General features: G+C 39.2%; 2 protein-coding genes across 3 annotated transcripts in view; one reads left to right on the top strand and one right to left on the bottom strand.

Moving 5' to 3' along the window:
• The first annotated feature begins 206 nt into the window (after nucleotides 1-206).
• The window catches only part of LOC127806038 (nuclear pore complex protein NUP1), a 38,287-nt gene continuing 13,477 nt past the window's right edge, over nucleotides 207-25,016 (top strand). Inside the window, exons 1-6 of one of the 2 annotated variants that reach the window (XM_052342995.1) lie at nucleotides 207-561; nucleotides 924-988; nucleotides 4,574-4,737; nucleotides 4,981-5,188; nucleotides 20,552-20,878; nucleotides 20,989-21,075. In XM_052342995.1, the coding sequence (XP_052198955.1) occupies nucleotides 258-561; nucleotides 924-988; nucleotides 4,574-4,737; nucleotides 4,981-5,188; nucleotides 20,552-20,878; nucleotides 20,989-21,075 (1,155 nt within the window). In that variant the 5' untranslated portion in view covers nucleotides 207-257. The remainder of the gene's footprint in view (nucleotides 562-923; nucleotides 989-4,573; nucleotides 4,738-4,980; nucleotides 5,189-20,551; nucleotides 20,879-20,988; nucleotides 21,076-25,016) is intronic. The other variant, XM_052342996.1, reaches the window with a different exon arrangement.
• On the bottom strand, nucleotides 12,810-13,309 carry LOC127806040 (uncharacterized). The gene is made up of 2 exons (XM_052342997.1): nucleotides 12,961-13,309; nucleotides 12,810-12,880 (listed from the first exon to the last, which is right to left on the bottom strand). Exons 1-2 carry the CDS (start codon nucleotides 13,307-13,309, stop codon nucleotides 12,810-12,812), a joined length of 420 nt encoding a protein of 139 aa, XP_052198957.1.

Genomic DNA, 25,016 nt, shown 5'->3' with positions numbered 1-25,016 from the left:
GTTTTAACTTATTAGACTTATTTTATTTAATTCTCATTTGGGATATCATTTCATTGTTTTGTAGAACTTTTTCAATCATAAAAAATATTACCTGATAAAGTTTAAAGTTTATCATGTTATTATGAGTATTAAGTGATAGTGTAAATATTTCTTCAGGGGGTTATGTGTAATTTAAGGAACCAAAAAGAATGGGAAAAGTGAATTAAACAAAAATCAACACTATAGTCAGAGTTCCTGCTCGAAGTGTTGAAGAGAGAATGGCGGCGCGACTGCCGATGCCGTCATCGTCCGGTCTCTACGGAGGAGCGGGAGGCGCCGGCGGTAAGTTCAAGAAACCGCCGGCGCGTAGGCAGCCGACTACTCCGTACGAGCGTCCTCCGGCGAATCAGCGCCAACCCGCCGCCCACCCCCCCGACTCCGGCTGGCTTTCGAAGCTCGTGGATCCCGCCCGCCGCCTCATCGCCGGTGGTGCCATCAGAATCTTCCCTTCTTTCTTCTCCAAATCACCTTTGGCCCCTGCCGCCGCCGCAGCAGCAGACGAATTAATCACCGAAGATCACGGTCAGTCATATATTTGTCGCACTGTATGTATTTATATACATAGGTATACGCCATTTTAAAGGTTAGGGTTCAAGTAAAGCTTATACTTTTGAATGCAATATTATATTTTATGTTGGAGTAAGATGAAAATTGATTTGCTCAATTTTTAATCTTTCATACATATAGTGTATAATCTTATTATTAACTCTGATAGTCTCCTTGCACATGTTGCTCTGAAACTCTTGGTAATAGGCAGAACTTAGATTTTCCCTGGAACCAGTGTTTTTCATTTGTTATTTGTTTGACAGAGTTGTGAATATTATCTTTTATTTAGCTATTTGTTATTCTTCTTGTAATTTGTATATATAACTATTTTTTTGAAGGAGACAAGGGAGGCTCAGAGGAAAAGGAAAATGCCTACAGCGATAATGAAGGATGCACTCTGAATGTGAGTTTACAGAAAAAGAAAAATTCTATACTCTCAGTTTGTCATAGTTGTCGTGTCCCAATTTCCATGTCTTTCAAGGACTTAGAATGTCCATGTAACTAATTCAATAAAACTCTAATCATGACAGGCAGCTAAGTGTGTCAACTGTATATATCTGATTATTCTTTTAAGTTATATGCATCTGTATATGCTATGGATATTAGCTCTCCGTTCATGCGGTCTCCCAGAGTCCCACCCAAAAAAAAAAAGAGATGGAAAAAGAATGACACGTATGTTTTTCTTTTTGTGAATGGTTATGACTTATGATTTATTGGCAGTTGGGAAAGCTTATGACAAACAATTTGAATATTGCTAAATCCTCTTCTTTTGTCCACCCCTGATTGAATCCTCCCAAAGTTTCCTCCAACCCTTCTAGTTTCCTTCCTCTTGAGATCATTGGCTTTGGAGATTCAATGGTGCTTATGCTTATTGCCCTTTTGAAAGTTTGTTTTGCCAATTGTTATGCGAAGTCTGGAAAAAAAGGATGGAAGAATTTTGAGTTTCACATGCAACATGCTTTAGATGTTAAATAAATATGTTTAAGGTTAATTTAAGTTTTGTTTATGTATTTTATGATAAGAAAATTGTCAATGAACTTATTATTATTTTTATTAGTTCCTAGTATGTATTTCCCAGATTGGCCATTGGTAGTGTAACTAGTGTTACAGGTTAGGGTTTAGGATTTAGGGTGATAATGTTTCTAGGAGTCTCTAATTTCGGGATTTTATTGTTGGTCAAAATTTCTTAATGTTTTAATATTGGATGCAGAGTTATATTAGAATTGAGAGAAGCACCACCCAGAAATTTCTATCTGATTTATCTATACTGGTCTTCTGCCCCACACAAGTCCTTTCTTCATTAGAGTTGAATTTTGGAGCACTTGTATAAAACTTTCAGTACTTTCTGCAATCTCACCCTGGGGGCTAACAAGCTGTAAGTGGGATTCTTTCCTTTTTTTTTTTTTGTTATTTCTTCTTCACATTTGGCAACAAATCTCTTGGGTAGGCATTTGCACTACCTTAGAAGAATCAACTTGTAGGCTTCCATCCCCAACTTGTCAAGCTTAAAACATGCCTAAATCATTTCATCTTTCTAATTTTCCTTCTGTTTAACCAATAACCATTAAACATCAAATTTCATCCTTCCATCCTTCCTGCGGCTACTTCTCTGCAAATCCTGGACAATCGAAATCTTAAACTTCCATTGATAGTATTTTACTCGTTTACATTTAAATGCTTCTGCATAGTGTTCAATGGCAAAAATCAAACTCAAAATTCTCTTGCAGGTAACATAGATCCAATTTATTCAAGCTATCCTTCATTAGATGGCTTCTTAGAGAGGAAAACTATTATACTTTTTTTTCTGACCCGTTCTTGTTCTATGATCTACCTGTGCCATGCACAAAACAAAACAAAGATAATTTTGCGTCATAATGCCTTCAAGTTTGTTCCATTTATTAAAGTCACTTCACTTATTTATGATAACATTTCAACATCAAACGTCTTCTTCATTTCATTGTTTGGTATTAGTGCCAGCCCGTGAACTGGTCTCTTGTTTAGGTCATGCACATGCATGGATAAGGCTAGTGTGTATATACATATGTATATATATCTATGTACGAGGTGAGATCGCCCCAAGTGCTTACTGATGGGGTTGTATCTGTGTGTTCCTTCCTGTGATTCCTTTAGGATGAGTAGCATGGGGGTTTTTATGTGCTCTCTTTTCTTATTCCTTTTGTAAAATATATCTTTGTTACTAAGGCAAACTGGACTCTTTTTTGAAGGCTATCTGTAGATTGAAGGGTTATTCTGGGACAGCCCTTTTTTTTCAGATTTTTTCCCTGGTTTAGTTCTTGGGGCTGATAATTTGAGGAGAAGGCTGTGCTTACTGCATTTGCAAGGACTGGTGAATCCTGGGATCGTCGTCTTCTGGCTAGATGGTTGGGGGATCAGGAGCCTCTTTTTCTCTATATGTGGAATAATTGTGGTGATGCTGGTGACTAGCAATGAATAGAAGACTGTATGCTTGTAAAAGCAATACTATTATCTCTTCTGCTAAATAATCCATGCTGTGCGAAAAGGGGAGGTACCCCACACACACATCTGCATATGCTTTGAGCAAATTTTTATGGTGTAAAAAGGATGCGCACCTTTTGTTTATCTTCTTCTGTGCAAATATTGGATGAACTGTTCTTGCTAGATATACAGACCCCTTATTGTCTTTGTACAACATTCTCCCACTCAATGGCAGCATTCTTTAATGATATTTTCTTACCAAAACAACAATCACAAGCCTTAATCTCACTAGGTGGGGTTCTGATCCAGTGAATTTTATGTTGACTATCGACTGCCTAACGAACCCTCTTTTTTTATCTGCGGGTTGGGGCTGACTGTAAGTAAGAGGAACACTTTCAACGTTAGAAGTGTTGAGGGAATTACTCAATCCACATGCGGAGTAATTACTCAATGCTATGAAATGGCAAGGCATGTGGAGAACTACTTTTTCCTTAGTAGACATATTGAAATTAGGTTTGTATTTACCATGGTTAGTAACAATTTCAATGTTAGACCTATTTCGGTGGCTCCATGGTTAGCATTTACCATTATTCATCCTTTGGAGATCCTTGATTGGAATGGGTTTTTTCAGAAAAATATGTGGCTCCGATGATTCCGAGATTTTTCTTCTTGTTATTGTTGGGTAAAAGGACAAGAAGGGGTTTTGAGTGTTAAAAAAATTTGAGCAATTTAATCAAGCCTTGAGATAATGGCAACTAGGTGATTCTCAAGACGTTATTGAATCTGGAGAGGCAGTTGTGAAGTGTGCTAATAAATGAGGAAGGTTGACATGCTAAGAATTGAGAGGTTCTCGGGTGTGGGTTTAGAGAAGGACCATAGGGCTTGGGAGTTCTCCAAGTATATGTTTGGATTATTGTGGAAATAGACTTAAAGTAAGTGTGGTGTCCGAGACCATTTATGTTAACGAGTAGGGACTAGTGAGGACAAGTGGGGTAATGAATTTTTTGATTTGATTTATGGTCTACACTTTGAGAATTTAAGTTATCTACATGATATATGTACGTGTATATTTTGTTTTGTTTCTGCAATTCTTTAGTGCATGGTAATAAGAAAAATAAGATAAAGAACTATCAAACTCTATTGATGCTCCCTATCCCTCCCTCACTCCCTCTCTCTATTACACACATGCACACGCACACCACATATGACCAGGATTTAGATACCAGATTCTAAGCATTTGATGGCTATTCTTTTCTATGTTTGGCATTGGATAGGTTGGTTCTTCTAATAGCCTCTCATGCATACAATCTTCATAGTGCTTTTTTTACCATCACAGCATAATACTCATCATTGTTATTTTGTGTTTAGAATAAGTGCAGCTTGCTTCATCTTCTACTTTGCTATATTTAAGAACTGCTAATAGTTTTAACTTTTCATTCATAGATCTTTGTTTGATTTTCCTTTTCCATTTAAAATTTAGTTGATAATAAGACAGGATTATCTGAAATTGTTAATCATTGTAATTCTGCAGCTTGGATCAGGATCTACTGGTGGAACAAATCCTAGCATTGGAGCAGACACGTTCAATACCAACTCTGACTTTGGTCAGGTTTGGCAAGACAAAGAAAGCAGCTTAGGTGATGGTACTGAACTTTTGAAAATTGAGCAGCTGGTAAAGGGAAGAAGGTTTTCTAGGTAAATTCCCTGATTGATTTTTTTTTTTTTATAAGGAATCAGTTGCTATTTCTGGTTGACAGCATGGCTTTGATAGTCAATGGATCAAATTTTATTGCTTTATCTATTACCCAATTTTATTGCCACTAAATTTGGATAGGTTTTCTGATTCTTGTTTTCCAGTTCATATATAAAAATCTATTGCACTTAATTTGTGTATCTGTATCTGAAATTTGCTTGTCTGGACTTGCAATAACTTTGCAGGGACGAGATCAATCATTTGTTAGAGATATTAAATTCTAGGGGTGCTGATGTTTCTAACAATGAACCAGATGAAAAGAAACAAAAAATGGGCACTATAAGAGAAGGCAAAGGGCCTATGCTGATCCTTGAAAACCCACATAGAATTACTACTGAAGAAAAGCAGGAGGGGTTGAGTGTTGGAACCTCATTACCGTTGCTCCAGTCAGCTGTGAGTATATTTTCATGACAACCTTGTGTCTAACAGTGTCAAATGCCTTGTGAATTAGCTGCTTTTTCTTTTCTTTTTCTCTGCAAGTCCAAATTTGTCAGTTGCTGAACAGCATATGCATCACACATTCATCATCGGCCTTTTATTTTTATGGTTAAATACTTCAAACTTCTTTTAAAATTTAATCTAGTGAAATATGTGAAGAATTTCTCATGCTTTTAGGGCAAGGAGATAATGGATCTTTCAACCTGTAGTATCTTCGAGAAGACTAGTGCAGCTTCCTTTCTCCTGAAAGTGAAAAGAAATGTATATTGATGAGTGAGCACCAAATGGCTGCAAGATACCCCAAATTTGAGTTTCAAAATCATGGTTGTCGATTCCATTTCTGTTTCATCTTGCCTAAGTACATTCTCCAGCACTAATAGCTCCCACCTCCAGTTGATGCTTCGTGCTGGACACAGTCAGAGAAGGCTTTAGATTCATATCCGCCCTATCTTCCTGAATTTTAGATGAGAGTTTTGAGGTGGTTAATTATAATGGCAATGGTGGGGTTTGATCAAGTACTAGCATTTGAGGATGTAAGATGTCGAGGAGAGTTGATCAAGTACTAGGATTTGAGGATGTAAGATGTTGAGGAGAGACAGAAACTGATAGAATGCAATAACAAAAACTAACCGTTAATCTCGCTAGGAGGGGTTGGCGACATGGATATTGGCTCACCAATCATCTCTATAACAATCATATCTTCTGTAAGACTGTTACATTCCATGCCATGTCTAAAAATTTTTCACCAAATTTTCTTGAGTATTCTCTACCTCTATTGCCATAAATTTTTTTCATTTCATCCACTCTTTTTATAGTATGTTTATTGGTCTTCTAGGAGAGGCAAATATGATATCAATTTAAGTTGTGATTCTTCCAAGGGTAAAATAGTAATCTCTAGGGCATAGTCCTTAAATGGGAAACTCATGAGGTTGCCGTCATTCTGAAACATTAAGAGTGAGAAAGTTGTGATGGTAGGACATTTGAAGATTCTGCCACTTGGTTATTTTCGTATTTTAGATGAATCTGAATGTGTAATGTCAGAGAAAAGTTCAAAACTGTGCTTTCTCAATTAACTGTCCCCATAAAACTTGTTTTTAAAATAGTTAAAGGGATTACTTCCACAAGGTGTGCTCTCTATTATTTTCATTTTGTTTTAAGTCTTTAAGTGCAAAAAATAGATATGTAAAATGATAGAGAGAATTTTTTAACCATATTGTAGTCATGTAAGCATGATCTATGTGCACTATTTGTCAGTATGAATACTACTATTTCCTTCATATGAAACCTGTTTTCTCTCAGGCTGGCAGTGCTGCAAGGGTTTGAAAACAAATTAGTCTTTTTTGGAAGTATATAAAACCATTGAGCACTTTTGTGATGCAACTTGTAGCATATTTTCCTTATTAGGCATTCATGGATTTGACATTTTCAGATTCATCTTGGGCATTCACGCATTTGACACTTCCAGATTCACAATGGTTAATTCATGTCTGGTACCTGTTTTGGTGCATAAAATACTGAGCACATTTCTTGCTTCAATATGGGCATAACAAACAAGTATCTTATACCCTTCTCTGCATGGCATCCAATAGATTATAACAAGTCTTAGAAAGATTAAAGACTTGAATGAATATTAATTAAACTCATGGAGAGTTTATATACAGCTTAGAATCCTTATCTATCTCCTAGAAAATAGGAGAAGATTTAGAATATCTATCTCCTAAACAATAGGGAAGCTATCTCCTAAAACTTAGGGATTAAAAACAGCTTTGTAACATGATTTTACACTATATAAATTTAACATTATCTACTCTAATTTATCTATATCTACTAGATTCCTTCTTTAGCTGAAAGTCTTCTTGTCTTCGGCTTCTTAATTCCGTCCAACACTCCCCCTCAAACTGGTGAATAGATGCACGTCATTCCCAGCTTGCCAATTAGTTCTTCAAAGCTCGATCTTGCAACAACCTTTGTGAGAACATCGGCTATCTGATTCTTTGTAGGAATATAGAATAAACTGATCCCTCCTTCTTCTATCTCCCTCTTTATAAAACTTCGGTCTATCCTCACGTGCTTCATTCGGTCATGCTGTACTGGATTCTTTACAATGTTGATAGCTGATTTGCTATCACTATAAACCTTGGTTGGTTGAGTTAAGGGTATCCCTAAATCTTCCATCAGTCTTTCCAACCAAATTACTTCACATATTCCATAAGCTATGGCTCTGAATTCAGCTTCAACACTGCTGCGAGCCACCACTGATTGTTTTTTTGCTCCTCCATGTCACCACATTCCCCCATAACTTAGTACAATAGCTTGAGGTTGACCTGCTATCCTCATGAGACCCTGCCCAGTCAGCATCCACAAAACCTTCTATTCCTTTTTCATTGGTTTTCCAGAATAATAGGCCCTTTCCAAGTGTTCCTTTTAAATACCTAAGGACATGAAACACTGCTTTTAAATGTTTTTTAGTAGGAGAATGCATATACTGACTTACCACATTGACTGCATAGGCTATGTCAAGTCTTGTTAGTGACAAATATTTCAGCCTTCCAACCAATCATTGGTATCTTTCTTTGTCTACCGGAATATCCTTTCCTTCCTCATCATTTTTCCAGCCCTTCTCTAAGGGAGTTCCAGCTGGCCTGCATCCCATCATACCTGTATCCTTTAGTAAATCTAAAGTGTACTTTCGTTGTGAGATGAAAAGACCTTCCTTGCTCCTAGCAACCTCCATTCCTAGGAAATACCTCATAATTCCTAGGTCTTTTACCTCAAATTCTTCCCTTAATTGCTGTTTTAAGCTCTCAATTTCCTGCAAATCATCTCATGTTACAATAATATTATCAACATACACAATTAATATAACTTTCCTTCCTCTTGTTGTATGTTTTATAAACAAGGTATGATCAGCTTGCCCTTGGTTATATCCTACCCGGTTTAGTGTCATACTAAACTTCTTGAACCATGCTCGTGGGGATTGTTTAAGTCCATATAAAGACTTCTTCAGCTTGCACACTGTATCATAACCAGCACCTTGTTCAAAACCAGGGGGCATCTTCATGTAAATATCCTCATCCAAGTCACCATTTAAGAAAGCATTTTTAATGTCAAATTGAAATAGAGGTCAGTCCAAATTAACAGCAATAGAGATTAGTACTCAGATGGAGTTAAGTTTTGCCACTGGAGCAAAGGTTTCTTCATAGTCAATCCCATAGGTTTGTGTGAAACCTTGGGCTACCAACCTGGCCTTATATCGTTCCACACTTCCATCAGCATTGTGTTTCACTAAAAAAACCCATTTGCATCCTACTATTTTCTGGTTAGCAGGTAATGTAACAACATCCCAAGTATTATTTTTTATAAGAGCATTCATTTCCTCCATAACAACATTCTTCCATTTGGGATCACTCATAGCTTCTTGAACATTTTTTGGGACTCGGATGCTGTCAATTTGTGCCACAAAAACTTTGAACTGGGGAGACAATTTAAAGTAAGACAAATGATTAATCATAAGGTACTTTACACATGATCTTACACCCTTTCTTAGAGCAATTGGCATAGCCCAATCAAAATTATCTTGGCCACTGGCAGGCTGGTCAGTTTCTTGACCAGCTTCTGGAAGTGATGACTGGCAATGTTTAGGCCGAGGACGTCTTGAGTACACCAATAAAGGATCATCAGCCCTTAAGCTGGGCGGTGGTGGATTATCAGCACCAGAACAGGGCATGGGTTTAGGAGAGATGGCTGCATTTGGCATAAGTGACGATTGGGATTGTTCTGCCAGTATGTTCTCAGGTGGCAATTCTCCCCCTTGAGAGCATACTGGCAACAAATGGTCAATGGAGAACAAGTGAGGAGGAGAGGACAGATTGATAGTAGGAAGACCAAATGATTGGTAAAAGGGAAGATCTTCATAAAATGTAGCATCGGTGGTCACAAAGATCTTCCGAGTGTTAGGACAATAACACTTATAACCTTTTGGGGAAGGAGAATACCCAATAAAAATGCATTTGATGGCTTTTGGGTCAAGTTTGGTACGGGAAGGACTGTGATTGTGTATGTACACAACACAACCAAAAATCTTGGGAGAAATAGAATTAGGAAACATAGTATTTGGAAAGGATTGACAAAGAAGATCAAGGGGAGTCTTAAAACCCAAGGGTTTGGAGGGGAGGCGGTTAATTAAATATGCTGCTGTAAGCACAACTTCTCCCCAGTAAAAATAGGGAACATTTGAAGTAAACATCATTGCTCGGGCCATCTTTAAGATGTGCCTATTTTTTCTTTCTGCAATGTCATTCTGTTGTGGTGTATAAGGGCATGAACTTTGATGATAAATACCATGTTCTGAGAGATAGTTTGTAAGGTTATGAGAGAAATATTCTTGACCATTATCGGTTCGAAGGATATGAATGGAGATTTGAAACATATTCAGGATCAGTTTATGAAATTTCTTGAAGATAAAACTGGCTTCTGATTTTTTTTGCATTAGGTAGATCCAACAAGCCCTAGTGTGATCATCAATGAATGTAATAAACCATCGAAAATCAGAAATATTTGGGTGTTTAGCTGGTCCCCAAATATTGCTGTGAATTAAATTGAAAGGAGTAGATGATTTATAGGGTTGAATAGGATGAGAGGCCTGGGTTTGTTTAGCAAGAGTGCACTGCTCACATGCAAAATTCTGATTTTTATTGATGAAAAACTGAGGATACAAAAACTGTAAGTAGGGAAAACTTGGATGTCCTAATCTTTTATGCCATAAAAGAATTTTGGCATTAGTAGTGACTGTTAAACCAGCTTTATTTGTTGCAAAAATTGAGGTATCCTCTATGAAGTAGTATAAGCCGTCTTTTGCCCTAGCATTGCCAATCATCCTCCCTGAGGCTTGGTCCTGAAACAAGTAATGGGAAGAGAAGAAAGTGATATAACAGTTCATATCTTGGGTAATCTTATGGACTGATAATAGGTTGCATTGTAAACCAGGGACATGCAGGACTGATTTCAATTTTAGTCCAGAAATACAAATAGTCCCAAACCCCATAACAGGAGAAGTAGTTCCATCGGCCATAGAGATCTCAATAGAGGTATTACATGGGATATATTCTGTCATGCAAGAAGCTGAGCTAGCCATATGATCGGATGCACCGGTGTCTACTATCCAAACATTATTAGGAAGCCTTTTTAAAACTAAAGAGTAGGAAAAATTACCTTGAATAGCAGTAGATGCCTTAGGAAGACTGGTGGATGTTGTACCTTGGTTAAGAAGCCTATACAAGGCTTGAATCTGATCCTCGGTCAGATTTAAATTGGTATTTTTTTCAGCTTCTGTTGGTACTTCTGCTACATAAGCTGATTGTGCAGATTCCTTTTTGTTTCGTGGCTTCCAGTTGGCTGGTTTGCCATGGAGTTTCCAGCAGGTCTCCTTGGTATGGTAAGGCTTCTTGCAGTGGTCACACCATTGTTTGTCCCTCCCTGGATTCTTAGGTAGAGATTCCTCCCGTGTAAATGTAGCAAGAGCTGAGTTTTGGTTGGTCATAGCAACCTCACTTTGCTGATTTAACATCACTCTGCGCCTGCTCTCTTCCCTTCTTGCTTCTGAAAAAACCTCCTTGAGAGAGGGCAAGGGCTTTGTCCCCAATATTCTTCCTCTAACTTCATCCAATTCCGAGTTCAACCCATGGAGAAAATCAAACACCCTATCCTTTTCAATCATTTTATTGTATAGATCACTGTCTTCCAAACACTTCCAAAAGTATAGAAAAGATCCATCTCATTCCATAGCTCAATTAGGAGATTAAAATAATCAGTAACAGTTAAAGTACCTTGGCGAGTTGTTCTGATGGCAGATCGGATCTCAAAGCACTGGGATGAATTCTCCAGGTCCCAGTACATCTCTTGGACCGAATCCCACACCTCTTTTGCAGTTTTATAAAATAGATAAGCCCTACCAACCTTAAGCTCCATTGAGTTTATTAACCAGGCCATTATGGTGGAGTTTTCGGCCTCCCAAACACCATATGTAGCTGCTGTCGTTGCTGGAGAAGGAATAGACCCAGTTAAGTAACCTCCTTTTCTTTTTCCTTTGATAACTAACATCACCGATTGAGATCACTCCCTGAAGTTACTCCCATTTAGTCTATGGTGAGTGATTCGTAGTGGATGGTGATCAATCGGACTGCTGGAATAACTCGCTGCAGAAGAAAGATGAGGAAGAATACTCGGAGAACTTGTGGCTGATGCCTTTGTTAGAGTAGGATTCTGATGATGATTTGCCATATTCTCGATTGCAGCTAATGAAAAAACTGACTATAAAAACGGAACCAGGCTTTGATACCATGAAACAAGTCTTAGAAAGATTAAAGATTTGAATGAATATTAATTAAACTCATGGAGAGTTTATATACAGCTTAGAATCCTTATCTATCTCCTAGAAAATAGGAGAAGATTTAGAATATCTATCTCCTAAACAATAGGGGAGCTTTCTCCTAAAACTTAGGGATTAAAAACAGCTTTGTAACATGATTTTACACTATATAAATTTAACATTATCTACTCTAATTTATCTATATCCATAGTTCTGAAAGGCGCGAGGCGCAGCGAGGCGCAAAAGGTCCTGGAGCCTGAGGCGCGAGGCGCACGAGGCGAGGCGCGCCTTTTAGGAAAAAAACTCAAAATCTTGTAAAATCATAAACAACTATCAAATTATCAATAATAACACATTCATATCATTCATGATTCATTATCTTCAAATTCTATAAACTAACAACATCAAAGTTAATTCATTCATCATGCAAATTCTAAACTAGAAACATCATCAAAGTTCAAACTTAAAGTCTTAAACTTTACCAAGTACCAATTATAATGCAAAGTTTTAAACAAACACATAAACACTACAAGTCCACAATCAATATAAAAAAGTTTTTTAATCAATCATCATCAAGGAGATCATCAACATCAAGGTCAATATCTTCATCATCCCCTTCAATCACCCCTTCATCTTCTTCTTCATCTCTCAATTCTTCTCCCTCTTCCAAGTCTTCATCATCTTCGGTCCTTGCCTCACTTTCCTCCTCTTCAATCTCTTGAGTTACTCGCCGCTTTGAAGTCGAAACCGAAGTTGATCCCAATTGTGATCGAGTTTGTTTAGTTCTAAATTGATAACTAGGCTCTCCAACTCTTGCAGCCGCAGCAACATTACTCCATGTCAACCCATCCCCAATGTCATCTGGAAAAACAGTTTCATCATCTTTATCATTCTCCTCATCAAGTTTTCCAGTCAACAATTCATTGCTTTCATCAATGTCGGTCAATATGATAGGGTCAATGGTATCACGCATTTGATATCGACGCCTCAATGCTCTATTGTATTTCACAAACACCAAGTCGTTTAAACGAAGTTGATCAAGCCTGTTTCTCCGTTTAGTATGAAGCTGCAACAATTTATGCAAAAACATACTAAGAATAAGTTACATGAAACAAACCAACTACTAATAAAAATTGTAAGTGTATATGTACAATGCACTTACATTTTCAAACACACTCCAATTACGTTCACACCCAGATGAACTACAAGTCAAGCTAAGAATTTTAATTGCAAATTTTTGCAACGTGGGTGTGACATTCCATATGAAGCCCACCATTCAGCTGTCCAATAAAATTCATGGGTTAGTTATTATCTATTATCTAGAATGATTATATATATAATGTAATATATATATGTGTACCTGGTGATTTCTCAGCTCTCTTTCTAATAGCCATATAGTTTCCAAAGAACCCATCTGCATTGTTATACATCGAAAGCTCAGCATCAATTTGGTCTTGAACCTTTATATCTGGATTTAACTTTCTAATGCATTCATATAAGCCAGTCATGATCTCTGGATCTATACGTTCAGCCTTGTAGAAATATTCTGGGTTCAAGTACCAACCAGCTGCGTGCAAGGGGCGATGAAGCTGAACATCCCATCGATTATCAATAATCTGAAAAATGGGTGCATACTTCTTTTCATCCCCATTAAAAGAGTTAGCAATCGCTTCTTTGGCCCTATCCATGGCCTCATATATGTATCCCATAGCAGGCTTCTTCTCACCATCCACTAAGCGCAATACACGTACCAATGGACCAGCCACCTTTAAAGCAAATACAACATTGTTCCAAAATGAAGGCATCAAAATCACTTCTACAACCTTTTTAGCCCCCGCTTCTTTTACCCACTTGCTTGTCATCCACTCCTCGGAGGTAAACATCCTTCTAAGGTTGCTTTTCAGACTATGCATCCTGCCCAAAGTGATAAAGGCAGTTGCAAACCGTGTTTTTGCAGGCCTCAACAACTCTTTCTTGTCAGTAAACCTTCTAAGCATGTTTACTAGACCCGAACGAGTATAGATATAGCTATTCACCATAACAGCTCTCTCAAATGTCTTCTTCATATTAGGTAACTTGAAAATATCTTCCAACATTAAATCCAAACAGTGCGCTGCACATGGTGTCCAAAACAACGTAGGATATTTTGCCTCCAAAAATCTTCCTGTTATTATTTAGAGTGAAATTAACAAGATATTAGTAAATAATAAATATCTAATGAATATTCAAATTGTTCTATTTATAAACATAATACAAATTACAAAAATGAATTTCATACCTGCTAAAACATTGTTTGAAGCACTATCGGTGACCACTTGCACCACATTTCTTACTCCAATCTTTTCCACACATTTACTTAATAATTGAAACATCTTTTCCCCTGTCTTTGAATAGCTAGAACCATCAACAGACTCCAAGAACATACTTCCTTTAGGAGAATTGACTAAAAAGTTAATCAATGTCCTTTCCCTCTTGTCTTTCCAGCCATCTGACAAAATGGAACATCCATATTTGGCCCACGCCTCTTCATGATCTTTCATCATTTCACGAGTGGCTTCCACCTCTTGTTTGAGAAGGGGAACCTTGACTTCATGGTAACTAGGCGGCTTCACACCCGGACCATACTGACCAACTGCTTCTATAAATACTTTAAAACTGTCATATGTCACTGCATTGAATGGAATGCCTGCATCATACATCCATCGTGCAAAGCTTCTACAAACTCGAGCTCTTAACTCTTTTTTTGCAAAATCACGCTCACCCAACCTTGTTTGCTTTCCTTTGCCCTTGCTTTTCAACACATTAACTTCTGGGTCTTTAAGAAAAACATCAAGTGGACCTTTTTGTGTTGGCCCTTTAACACTACCAATACTACCAATACCGCTTCCACTTCCGGTAGATACATTGGGTCTTTTTCTACTTTGAGGCAGCGGCTCATCATCATCATCATCATCATCATCATCATACCCTTCACCAAATTGAATATCATCATCTAACGATGCTATATTTCGCTCATCCCTGTTATTTTTCTTCTTTTTCATGTACTCTCCAATCTCTTCTTTTACTGATGGAGGACATTTTGGACAAGCTTTAGTATTCCTAAAACCGCCCACAAGATGTTGTTTCGCCCGAAATATACCACCTTTTGTTACTTTACGACAAAATTTACATGTGGTGGTATTTCTATCATTAGGATCAGCTTCAAAATAATTCCATGCCGGGTCCGTTTTGCAAGTGGTTGACGACATTTATTGGGCTGTTGCAACACAGTTCCAATTTCATCAAAATTCTCTTAATTATAGAAATAAATTATAAAGACTTAAAAGCAAATTTCAGCAACCAGCTGCCAACAAAATAAATTAAGCAAAAATGCATGAAATAAACAAATAAAATACAACTAAAGAACTTACAATATGAAATTATGAATATAGGAGAAGATGTGGGCAGCGGCGGCAGCAGCTTTAGGCCCTTAGCAGCTTCAACTTGAAGAGCTCAAGAGCAGATGAGAAGAGGCGAGGAAGAGAGGAGAAGACCGTGGCGTGGGCAGACTCAGCAGAGGAGAATAGAAGAAAGGGCGCGGCTGGAGACTGGAGAGGAAGATCGAGCAAGCAGCGAGCTGGAGAGGAGAGGAAGAGAGGAGGCAGGCGCGGCAAAGAGGAAGAGGAGGATCGGGCTGGGGCTGGAGAGAAAGAGAGGAGGGGGTCGCAGCTGGAGAGGAGAGGAAGAAGAAGATCGGGCGAGGGCGAGCTGGAGAGAAGAGGAAGAGAGGAGGCAGGCGCGGCCGCGCGGCTAGGGCTAGAGAGGAAGAGGAAGAATGGAAGATCGGGCGAGGGCGAGCGAGCAGGGAGGGCCAGGGAGCAGCGAGTTGGGAGGAGAGGCAAGCACGGTAGATGCTATAGTCGGGAGGAGTGAGGAGCGAGCAGCGAGCTGGAGAGGAGAGGCAAGCGCGGCTGGATGCAGTCGGGAGGAGAGGCAAGCGCGATTGGGCTGCAAGATTTAAGTAGAAAACCTCAGTTTCATGAGGCACGCCTAGGCGCGCCTCACGCCCCAGCGCCTAGGCGCGCAAGGCGAGGGCCTCGCCAAAACCGCCTCGCCTTGGCCAAGGCAAGGCGCCAAACTGGCGCCTTAAGGCGCCTCGCGCCTAGGCGCGCCTTTGATAACTATGTCTATATCTACTAGATTCCTTCTTTAGCTGAAAGTCTTTTTGTCTTCAGCTTCTTAATTCCGTCCAACATCTTTTGTGGTCTGTTTATTATGGTTGTTCAGGTAAGCACACAAATGGAAAGATAAATTAGGCATGTCCATTATTACCAAAATTATCAATTCAAAATAAATCCATGTCCTTCTAGTGTCACAACATTCTGTTTGAAGATGGTGCCTTAATTGACTTTGCTAAGGGAGGTCAAGATCCTTATGTTTTTTCTGAAGCTGTCTTAGGATAAGGTGAGATTTTCCTGGGTAGGAGACAATCAAGGGTTTGGTTGCTTCCTTGGTAAGCTTGGCCATTTGACGCAAGATTATCTGTTACAACTGTGTGCCATGGGGTAGTTGAAGGAAATGGAATGATTCAAAAAAAGTAGTGTCATGTCCCAAGGGTAATTAGTAGGGTAATAATATAATTAGTTATATTAGTTTGTTAGGAGATATTTGGGTGTTTGTTAGAGAGCACATGGGTGCTGTTAGAAATTAGTTAAGGAGCTAACTAAGGCCTATAAAAAGGCCCATTGTAAGAGGAGAGGGCATGCTGAAATTGATATTGAATGTCTATTTTCTCTCTAAGTCTCTCTCTCCAATCTCCCTCACGTTCCTCTTACTTCTTCCCCTTTCTCTCTCAATATCTCTCCATTTTTCTACTGATTTCCCCCCTCCTACAATTCTGATTTCATTCCCCAATTCCTCTTCTAACCTATCACGAACCCTAGGTTCGTGACAAATGGTATCAGAGTAGTCAATCATTGGCTGTGGATTTGATTTCAGTTGAAGGCGAATTTCAGTGGCGAGCTAGTCAGATGAATTCCGATTGGGTCGGGGCTCCTGCTTTTGGACGCGGTTGTAGATCAGAGACACTATTGTCCGATTTTTGAACACGGAGACGTCCCTTGAATCTCGGATTGATTCCAATGCACGAGGAGGTGAGTGTCGGCTCGGATCTAAAGGAGGAGTGACTTCGGCTAAGACTCTGATGGTTGAGTCAGAGGACGGTATTTGGCTAGTGATTCTCGTATCCGACCGTGATAGAGGAGGTGACCAGAGGTCGATGCTAATGGCCAGGAGGTCGCGACTGGTGCAGGAGTTCCAATCGATCGCGATCTGAGTAGGCAAGGGAGTGGGTGTTGCAGCCGAATTAATTGCAGTAGGTCTGGTGATTGTGCAGCGGGTTCCTCACGGTGGTGCAGTGGGTGTCGTGGCCATTTTCAATGGTCGGTGATTGGGCAGTAGCTGGCGCTGGGAGGTGTTAATCTCCAAGCAAGCGAGCACCCTTAGTTCGGAATTGGAAGGTGCAACAGGTGAGTGACTCTCGGCCAATAATTTCGGTAACTATTAATTGGAATTGAAGGGGAAAGCAGGATCTAGTGATTTTCGATGTTGATGTGAGGCGGTTATCGCTGGGAATTCTGAACACTCCTGTCCGAGTCTTGAAGAGGAAGCCGGATAGCTGAGGCCGAAAGAAGAGGTGCGGCTGAGGTGTGGTGGTTTTAATTGGAATTTCGACTAGAGTTTTGCGGTTGTTGCCGCTTTGATCGGAAGGCACTGTGTGTGCTACGGTTTGGGGTTGCCTTCTGAACCGTGTTGGTGAACCGTGCTTTCCTCCTTGATCAGAAGGAGATTCCGACCATTCTAGAAAGCCAACTCAGAGCATAACCGAGGGAAGCAAGCTTGATGCATCACTAGCCATAAGCTGAAGCGGATTCGAGGCCAAGCGATTGTTGAATCTGCAGCAATTGCGAGCAGCGGCAGCGGCAGCGGCAGCAGAGAGTTAGAGACGCGGTGTCCGACAGTGCCTTCGGTGAGCAAGGAAGGCTATTGATTAAGAATCAGCTGCAAGTGGAGAAGCTGAGCAAAGTTCGGAGCAGCTGGGAGTGGATTTTTGAAGGTGAATTTGGATGGGTGATTCTTGGCTGTGAATTCCAGCGCTCGTTTGCGGTAATTTCGATCCGACTTCATTAAGATAGATCATAATGGAGCAGTAATTTCAGGCGGTGGATTCCAATCGAAATTCTAGACTGTGAGTAAAGGGAAGCAAAGGTTAATTTTGGCTTTGAATTTTGGGTTAACTTGTTTGAAGAAGAGCAGTATGTGGTCTTCGAAGTATGCTAATTGTGAAAAATCAGCTAAGGGGAGCAGTGCGCGGGAGCTTCAATTGCAGCAGAAGAATGTTTCATTTTCAGCTGAAATGGAGCTTCAATGGCAGCCAAAGAAGGCTGCATTTTCAGTGGGCAACAACAAGGAACATAAGAAGGGGATCAGCCAATTGGACAAAGGAACCAACAGTGGGTTTGATGAAGAGTGCAAGAAATTCGGTTGAATGTTTCGCGAGAAGTTGCAAGAGTTTGCAATGATACTATCTAAGGAGTATCATTACAATTTCCCTGCGGAATACTTCAATGATTATCACGGAAGTTTTAACAAGGAGGAATTTCTCAAAATGGACCAACCGAAGGAGAAGTCAAGATGGCAGGAAGGGGATTCAGTTGCAGTGATTGAGAAGTTAGAAGAAAAAATAATACCCCAAGATGCATCTACTGAAAGGTTGCAAGGAAATAATAGGGAAGCAATTGATGAAGTGATAGAGGAAGCCAAAGTCAACTCATTACCCCGGGTGGCTAGTGCATGGGCGAAAGGATTTGGTAGTGTTCCAGATCAGAAGTTTGTGGGAAATGGAATAGCATTGAGTCAAGAAAATCTGATTGAAGGATCAGCAATTTATACAGATATTGGAGCTGGAATTCTCCCTCCGATTCTGGACCTACCGGAAGCTAAGAGTGGGAATACCTGCAATATTTATCCTAGGCCGGGTCAAGATTGTGATGGACCACATGCAATTAAAGAAGGCCCTAAGTATATTGCTCCTTTGTCTTTGGATCCAAAGAAGGTTGAATCATCCTTGGCTGGGGTTAAAATAGGTATCAGACAGCCCCTAGTGCTGGTTTTGGCAGGAAGGCCAAGGGAGATAGCTGAAGAAGTCGAAGATTTTGCCGAAGGGAACAAAACTTCCATTGCTGTGTTGTTTTTTACTTCCACTAGCAAATCCAAGTTGCTGTCTACTGCATGGAGGGATGATTTGTTGGCTGAAATTGAAGTTGCAACAGCTCCTAAGGCTAATGCTCACAAACAGCCTTGGTATGAGTGTCCAAGGCAAATCTGCAATCTTCCATTGCTGCATTTCGAGGATGCTGATCGTATCTTTCAATGTGCAGCTGTGGTGCACCATGGAGGTGTAGGAACAACTGCTGCTGGTATTGAACTTGAACTCTATCAAATTGCTCCTATTGAAGTTCTAGGCCGAATTACGACGGGGATTGATCTTGGATATTTAGGAATGAGGAAGAAGAAAAGGCCTAGAAGGACAAGAAAAGAAAGAAAGAAAAATCAGATAGAGAAGGCGGGCATTGGATAAAGAAGCAACGGCTAGATGGTAATAAGTTTCTTGGGGACAAAAAACATTTCAAGGGGGGGAAATTGTCATGTCCTAAGGGTAATTAGAAGGTAATAATGTAATTAGTTATATTAGTTTGTTAGGAGATATTTGGGTGTTTGTTAGAGAGCACATGGGTGCTGTTAGAAATTAGTTAAGGAGCTAACTAAGGCTTATAAAAAGGCCCATTGTAAGAGGAGAGGGCATGCTGAAATTGATATTGAATGTCTATTTTCTCTCTAAGTCTCTCTCTCCAATCTCCCTCACGTTCCTCTTACTTCTTCCCCTTTCTCTCTCAATATCTCTCTCTTTTTCTACTGATTTCCCCCTCCTACAATTCTGATTTCATTCCCCAATTCCTCTTTTAACCTATCACGAACCCTAGGTTCGTGACAGGTAGTTATGCTGGGCAAGCATCCTGTGGATGGGGAGGGGAGTTGGCTAGGCCAGGCTACTTCTTGTGTTGGGATGATGATGATCAGTCTTGGTTGGATAGTGGTGTGGCTATATGCCTCTTTATGAACTGATTCTTGATCTCTTCTAGTTTGAGGAGGATAGACAACTATCTATGGTGGAGTGTTTCACTTTGTTTCCTGACAGCAGTGTTATCACCTCATGGTTCAGGTGTAAGCTCCAGACTAATTTAATTGTGTGAGCGTATCCAGCTTTCCTCATTATGCTCCATGACAATCTATTGGTTGGACACAGGAGGAGGACAAGTGGGTTTAACACTTGTCTCTTTGTTTTTCCTTTTTCTCATTCCATGGAGTTCCTTTTGATTATGGAGGGTGACCTTCCCTTATGAACTTTTTCGTGAACAAGAGCTCCTCCTATGGGGTGGGCTTCTTGATTGGATAAGTTATCTTAAATCTATACTTTCCACTTGATAACTTGAGGAGTAGATGTTGTGCAGTAGGGTAGTGCTTCATGTATAAGGAGACTGGCGAGTTATTTGGAGCATCTCCTTCATAGTTTTGTGATTAGGGAGATCGGTCATTTCTTCCTTTGGCTTTGAGTGGATGATGTAGGATTTGTTTTGGAACTTTTGTACACATGGAATTGGGATTGCCTTGGTGTAAGCAGAGATGTGCTTGGGATGCCACTCTTTTTCTTCTCTTTTTTTGTAATAGACTTGGTGTGACAGAAATTTTAGAGCTTTTGGGAGCTCAGAACATTGCATTGATTGTCTAAAATAAGCTATTCTGAATTCCTTTTTTTTTGTTGCCTCGGGAATAATCCGTTTTGTATATATTTCTGACAACTTGCATCTGCCTGTTGATATGTTGAAAGAGTAAGAGAGATAAAAAATTTTCAGGTCATTGATGAAGTTGGTGCTTCACCTGTTGATGTTGCAAGAGCTTATATGGGAAGTCGACTATCAGAAATAGGCACTGATTCTAAGTGGAGCATGTCAAAAGATGAAAGATTGCTAGTTCAAAATGATGGATTTGCAAAAGTGCCTTTAATTTCATCACCTTCACCTAAGTCATCTGTGTGTTGGCCGGGCACCATGTTAGAAGATCGTCAAGGCTATTCAACACCACAAAATGTAAGTAGAAGATTCAGGCATAATCACTTCCAAGGAACCCCATATTCCAGACCCATACATTCCAGAATTGCCTATTCGAAGTCCAATTCCATGGTATGTGGAACTGAATCCTTTCAATCTTACTTGTGGGATTGCACCTATACTATATTCTTGTAAACTTATTTTCATGCTTGTGATGTTCATATTTCTTTTCTTCTTGTTAGCTGACTCATCTAGAAGCTGATAAGAATAAGAGTCTGGACATCTTCTCAACCCCCAGGCAGCGATGTCAAACCCCACTTTACAGCCAGGTAAATCTGATCTCATCAGTAAAAAGTTTTTAAGTTTTTGATTTTTTTACCCCTCTAAGACATACCTTGTAGTTTGTCAAATATGGTTTTTTTTTCTTTTTCAAATTTATCAAAATATTTTTTGTCAAGCTGCAATCTGATATGCTTCTTTAACATATATTTGGTTTATGATTTAGAATCATATTATGTTTATGACATTTAGGTTCTTCCAACAACTTTTTGTTTCCTCTCTGTTCACAAATCTCAACAATTGTGAACAATCATGTTCAAAATCATACATGCTAAAAATCTGATATATGGGATACTGTAGTCCTATTTTTATCATTTTGTTTTTCTTAATGCTGGTGTCACTTCCTAGATTTTGGACTGTATTGGCTTGCTTAGTAGTACCCATTGCGTAAGTAGAGTAATTGATCTTCTTCAGTTTTTTAGGCCAAGGAGGTAATTATTTCTTTCTGGTTTGTTTCTGGGCAAAATCTTGACTGTTGTAGCAAGGAGCATCAAGCTATTTAGAGCATACTTTTTTATGCCTTTCCAAAGCATGCACATATTGACAAATCCAAATTAACCAAGATAAAAGCTCTTTATCTAAGCATGCACGTACAGAATCAGCCATGCATCAAGTCAACAAAGATAAAAGCTCCAAATGGAGCCATTCTGCTAATAAATATGTGTACACTTAAAGGTTTCAAAATAGATGCACACATGTAATGTGTGTCAGAAATGCATTACCTCCAGATATGTTAAAATGTGTGCATGATAAGTCATATGGCATGTCCAGTGATCATAACTCATCCAACACATCGAAATACTTATTGGATTATGCCACTTGGTGTGTCTAATGATTCTGAGTCTTCTTAAAAGTTGATGGTTGGAATGTTTACACCTTTTCTTTTCTTTTTCCTGTGTCTTTAATGAATATCAGATGTGGTTGTTGTTTTTACTCATAAATTTGTTTATTCTTGATGCTCATATTTGACAATTGAATTTAAGTGTCTGTTCTATAAGTAATTGAATTTAAATCCTCTTTAAATTTCTTGATTAATGGTGCATGAGATATAGTACTGTTATTTGTTATGTTAAGTGGCAATTAAGTGTAAAGTATGGAATAACATTTTCTTATTGTATCCCCTCCTTCTCCATGTAGCTGTCCGGCCTGAAGATGTGGTCATGGATACAGCTGGTTAGAGAGCTAGAATTCATATAACCAACCCAACTTAGCAAGATTAAGGCCTGTGGTTGTTGTATCCCTGCCATATCTAATTCTTCTAAATACTATATCCTGTTTCCGTGCCTGCTTTTATAGTTGTATGTCTACATTGTCTTTGTTGAGAATTCATATTAGCTTGTATGTGTGCTATCTATACCAGTTATACCTTGTACATAGCAGTGACAGTGTTTTGGTATGAATTATTTGTAACCCTAGCTTAATAGATTTGGTTTGTTCTTCCCTCCAAATTCTTTTTTCCTCTCTTCTTGTTCTCTCAATTTTGTATATCATTTTTCATGGTATCAGAGCCATTGAGGGGTAAATCTGGAGAATTGGAGCAGATTTGAAATAATTCAATCATCAAATCTTGTTTAGGACTGTATCCTTGGTTTGAACAAGAGCTGCGATTTGATCAAATCATCATTTCTCATGTGATGTTCAGATCTGCGATCTGATCAAGAGTTGTGATCTGCTCAAATCATCATCTTTCATGTTATGGTCAGATCAAGAGCTGTGATCTGAGACCTGAAACTCTAGATCTCTGGAAATGTGGTTTGACTTGTCGGATCTGCTGTTCTGCTGTGATTTGCTGCTTGAGATTTCTTTGATCTGGTGCGATCTGTTGTTCCTGAAGCTGTGATCTGCTGCTTTGGAATTCCTGAGGCTGCGATATGTATTCTGGTGTTATCTTGTTATGTTGATTGTTGAAATTAGGGTTTAACATTGTCAGGTCCCTAGACCTGATCTAGGGTTTCTTTAGGTATGTAGGAAGAAATTGAGAATGAAAGAGGTTGAGAGAGAGAAAACAGAAAGAACCGAGAGAGAGAGAAAGGACAGAGAGAGAATTTTAGATGGAGAAGATTCTGTTATTTCTTATAATGAATTCCCATCCTCCAATAGATTGCTTTTTTATGAGCTATCTAACTTTCAGTTGTAATTGTAACTGAAAGGTACAAGTTGTATCAGCAGCAAAAAATACAAGAAGAAAAATGCAAGTAAACTATATTTACTGCTTTAACCCTTGGATCTTGACATTTGCCCGTCCTTAAGATATTTCTTGTCCCCAAGAAATCACAATAACTGAGCCACTCGTGGAAATTGCTTAAGTAAATCCAACAAATTTTCCCAAGTGGTGTGATCCAGGTGTAGATGTGACCATTGCACCAAAACTTGAGTGATTGGCAGTGTATTCTGATAGATGACCTGCTTCTCCAAGATGACTAAGGGCTCAATGTCTACTGTCAGATCCTCATCTGTTAGTACTTTCAGTAGGTCCCACTGATTTTTTAAGCAAAGAAACATGAAAAATGGGGTGAATTTGCACATCATCTGGCAGCTGCAAATGGTAAGCTACCTTTCCCACCTTAGCCACTACTAAGAAAGTGCCATAGTACTCAAGGCTCAATTTAGTGGCAGGAGAATTAAAAAAGGAATGCTGCTAAAAACGTTTCACCTGTAAGTAAACCATATATCCAACTTCAAATACTCTGACTCCTTTTATCAGCAAATTGTCTCATTCGATTTTGAGCTGTAGTCAATTCCTTTTTAATCAACTGGAACATCTCCTGCTGTTGCTGTAAATATTGATCTACCATTACTTCATAATTAGAATACTGCATCACAGAAGGCAAGAGAGGGGGTTTGTACCCAAATAAAGCCTCAAAAGGGGTCCTTTTCAGTGAACTATGAAAGCTGGAATTGTACCATCACTGAGCCAAAGATAAGCATTTGTTCCAGCTCTTAGGTGTTGAAAAACATATACATCTTAGATAAGTTTCCAAACATTGATTCACCCTTTTGATCTGTCCATCTGTCTCCAGATGGTAGGCTGTGCGACATGTGGAAACCAACTTCCAAACTTCTGAACAACTCTTACCAAAAATTACTGGTGAAAATCTTGTCTCTGTCAGACACAATGGATAGTGGCAGCCCATGAAATTTGACTACAGAATCCAAGAGTAATCAAGCAACCTCTTGAGCAGTAAAGGGGCAAGCCAAACTCAAAAAATGCACAAACTTCATGAACTTGTTAACTACTACCTGGATAACATCTCTGCCTTCTGACTTAGTCAATCCCTCCACAAAATCCATAGAAATTCATTCCCAAGCCTGCTCTGGAAGGTCTAATGGCTGCAGTAAACCAGGGTAGACAACCTGTTCATGCTTGCAGCATTGAGAAACTGCACAAGCTAACACAAAAGTAGTCACATCCTTCATAAGACCTGGCCAAAAGAACAGCTGCCTCACCCTATGATAGGTAACTCTTAAAAGTTAAACCTGAGTGTCCCCCAAAAGGAGAGCTATGTAAGGACTGTAAGATCCTGTCCTTAAGTTGTCTATCTTCCCCAACCACTAATCTTCCTTTAAACCTGATTAAACCAACCGATAAAGTTTAACCGGGTTTACTAGTTGGTTGAACTGCTGAGTTAAGAGATCCTTAGCCCAATCACTATTTTCATAACTTGCAGAAATATCTCACTCAATCCGGAATGACTGCAGATATGGCCTGACAGTTTCCTTTCTCTTCTCTTCTAGAAAGTGCATCAGCCACCACATTTTCTTTTCCCCTCTGATACTGAATTTTGTAATCTAAACCCAATAATTTGGACATTCCCTTCTTTTGTAACTGAGTATGTAACCTCTATTGCAGCAGAAACTTGAGGCTTTCATGACCAGTTTTATGATAAATTGATTTCCCTCCAAATAATGCCTCCATTTACCCACAGCTACC

Source organism: Diospyros lotus, chromosome 7, assembly GCF_014633365.1.
Source record: "Diospyros lotus cultivar Yz01 chromosome 7, ASM1463336v1, whole genome shotgun sequence".
NCBI classification, from domain to species: Eukaryota; Viridiplantae; Streptophyta; class Magnoliopsida; order Ericales; family Ebenaceae; genus Diospyros; species Diospyros lotus.
The sequence above is the reverse complement of the archived record's forward strand: the minus strand, read 5'-3'. Positions and strand labels throughout refer to the sequence as shown.

Coding starts and splice junctions, on each gene's coding strand:
- LOC127806040 (XM_052342997.1), bottom strand. CDS start 13,309: ATGGGATACATATATGAGGCCATGGATAGGGCCAAAGAAGCGATTGCT. Junction 12,881..12,960: donor GAGAGCTGAGAAATCACCAG/GTACACATATAT, acceptor TTTATTGGACAG/CTGAATGGTGGGCTTCATAT.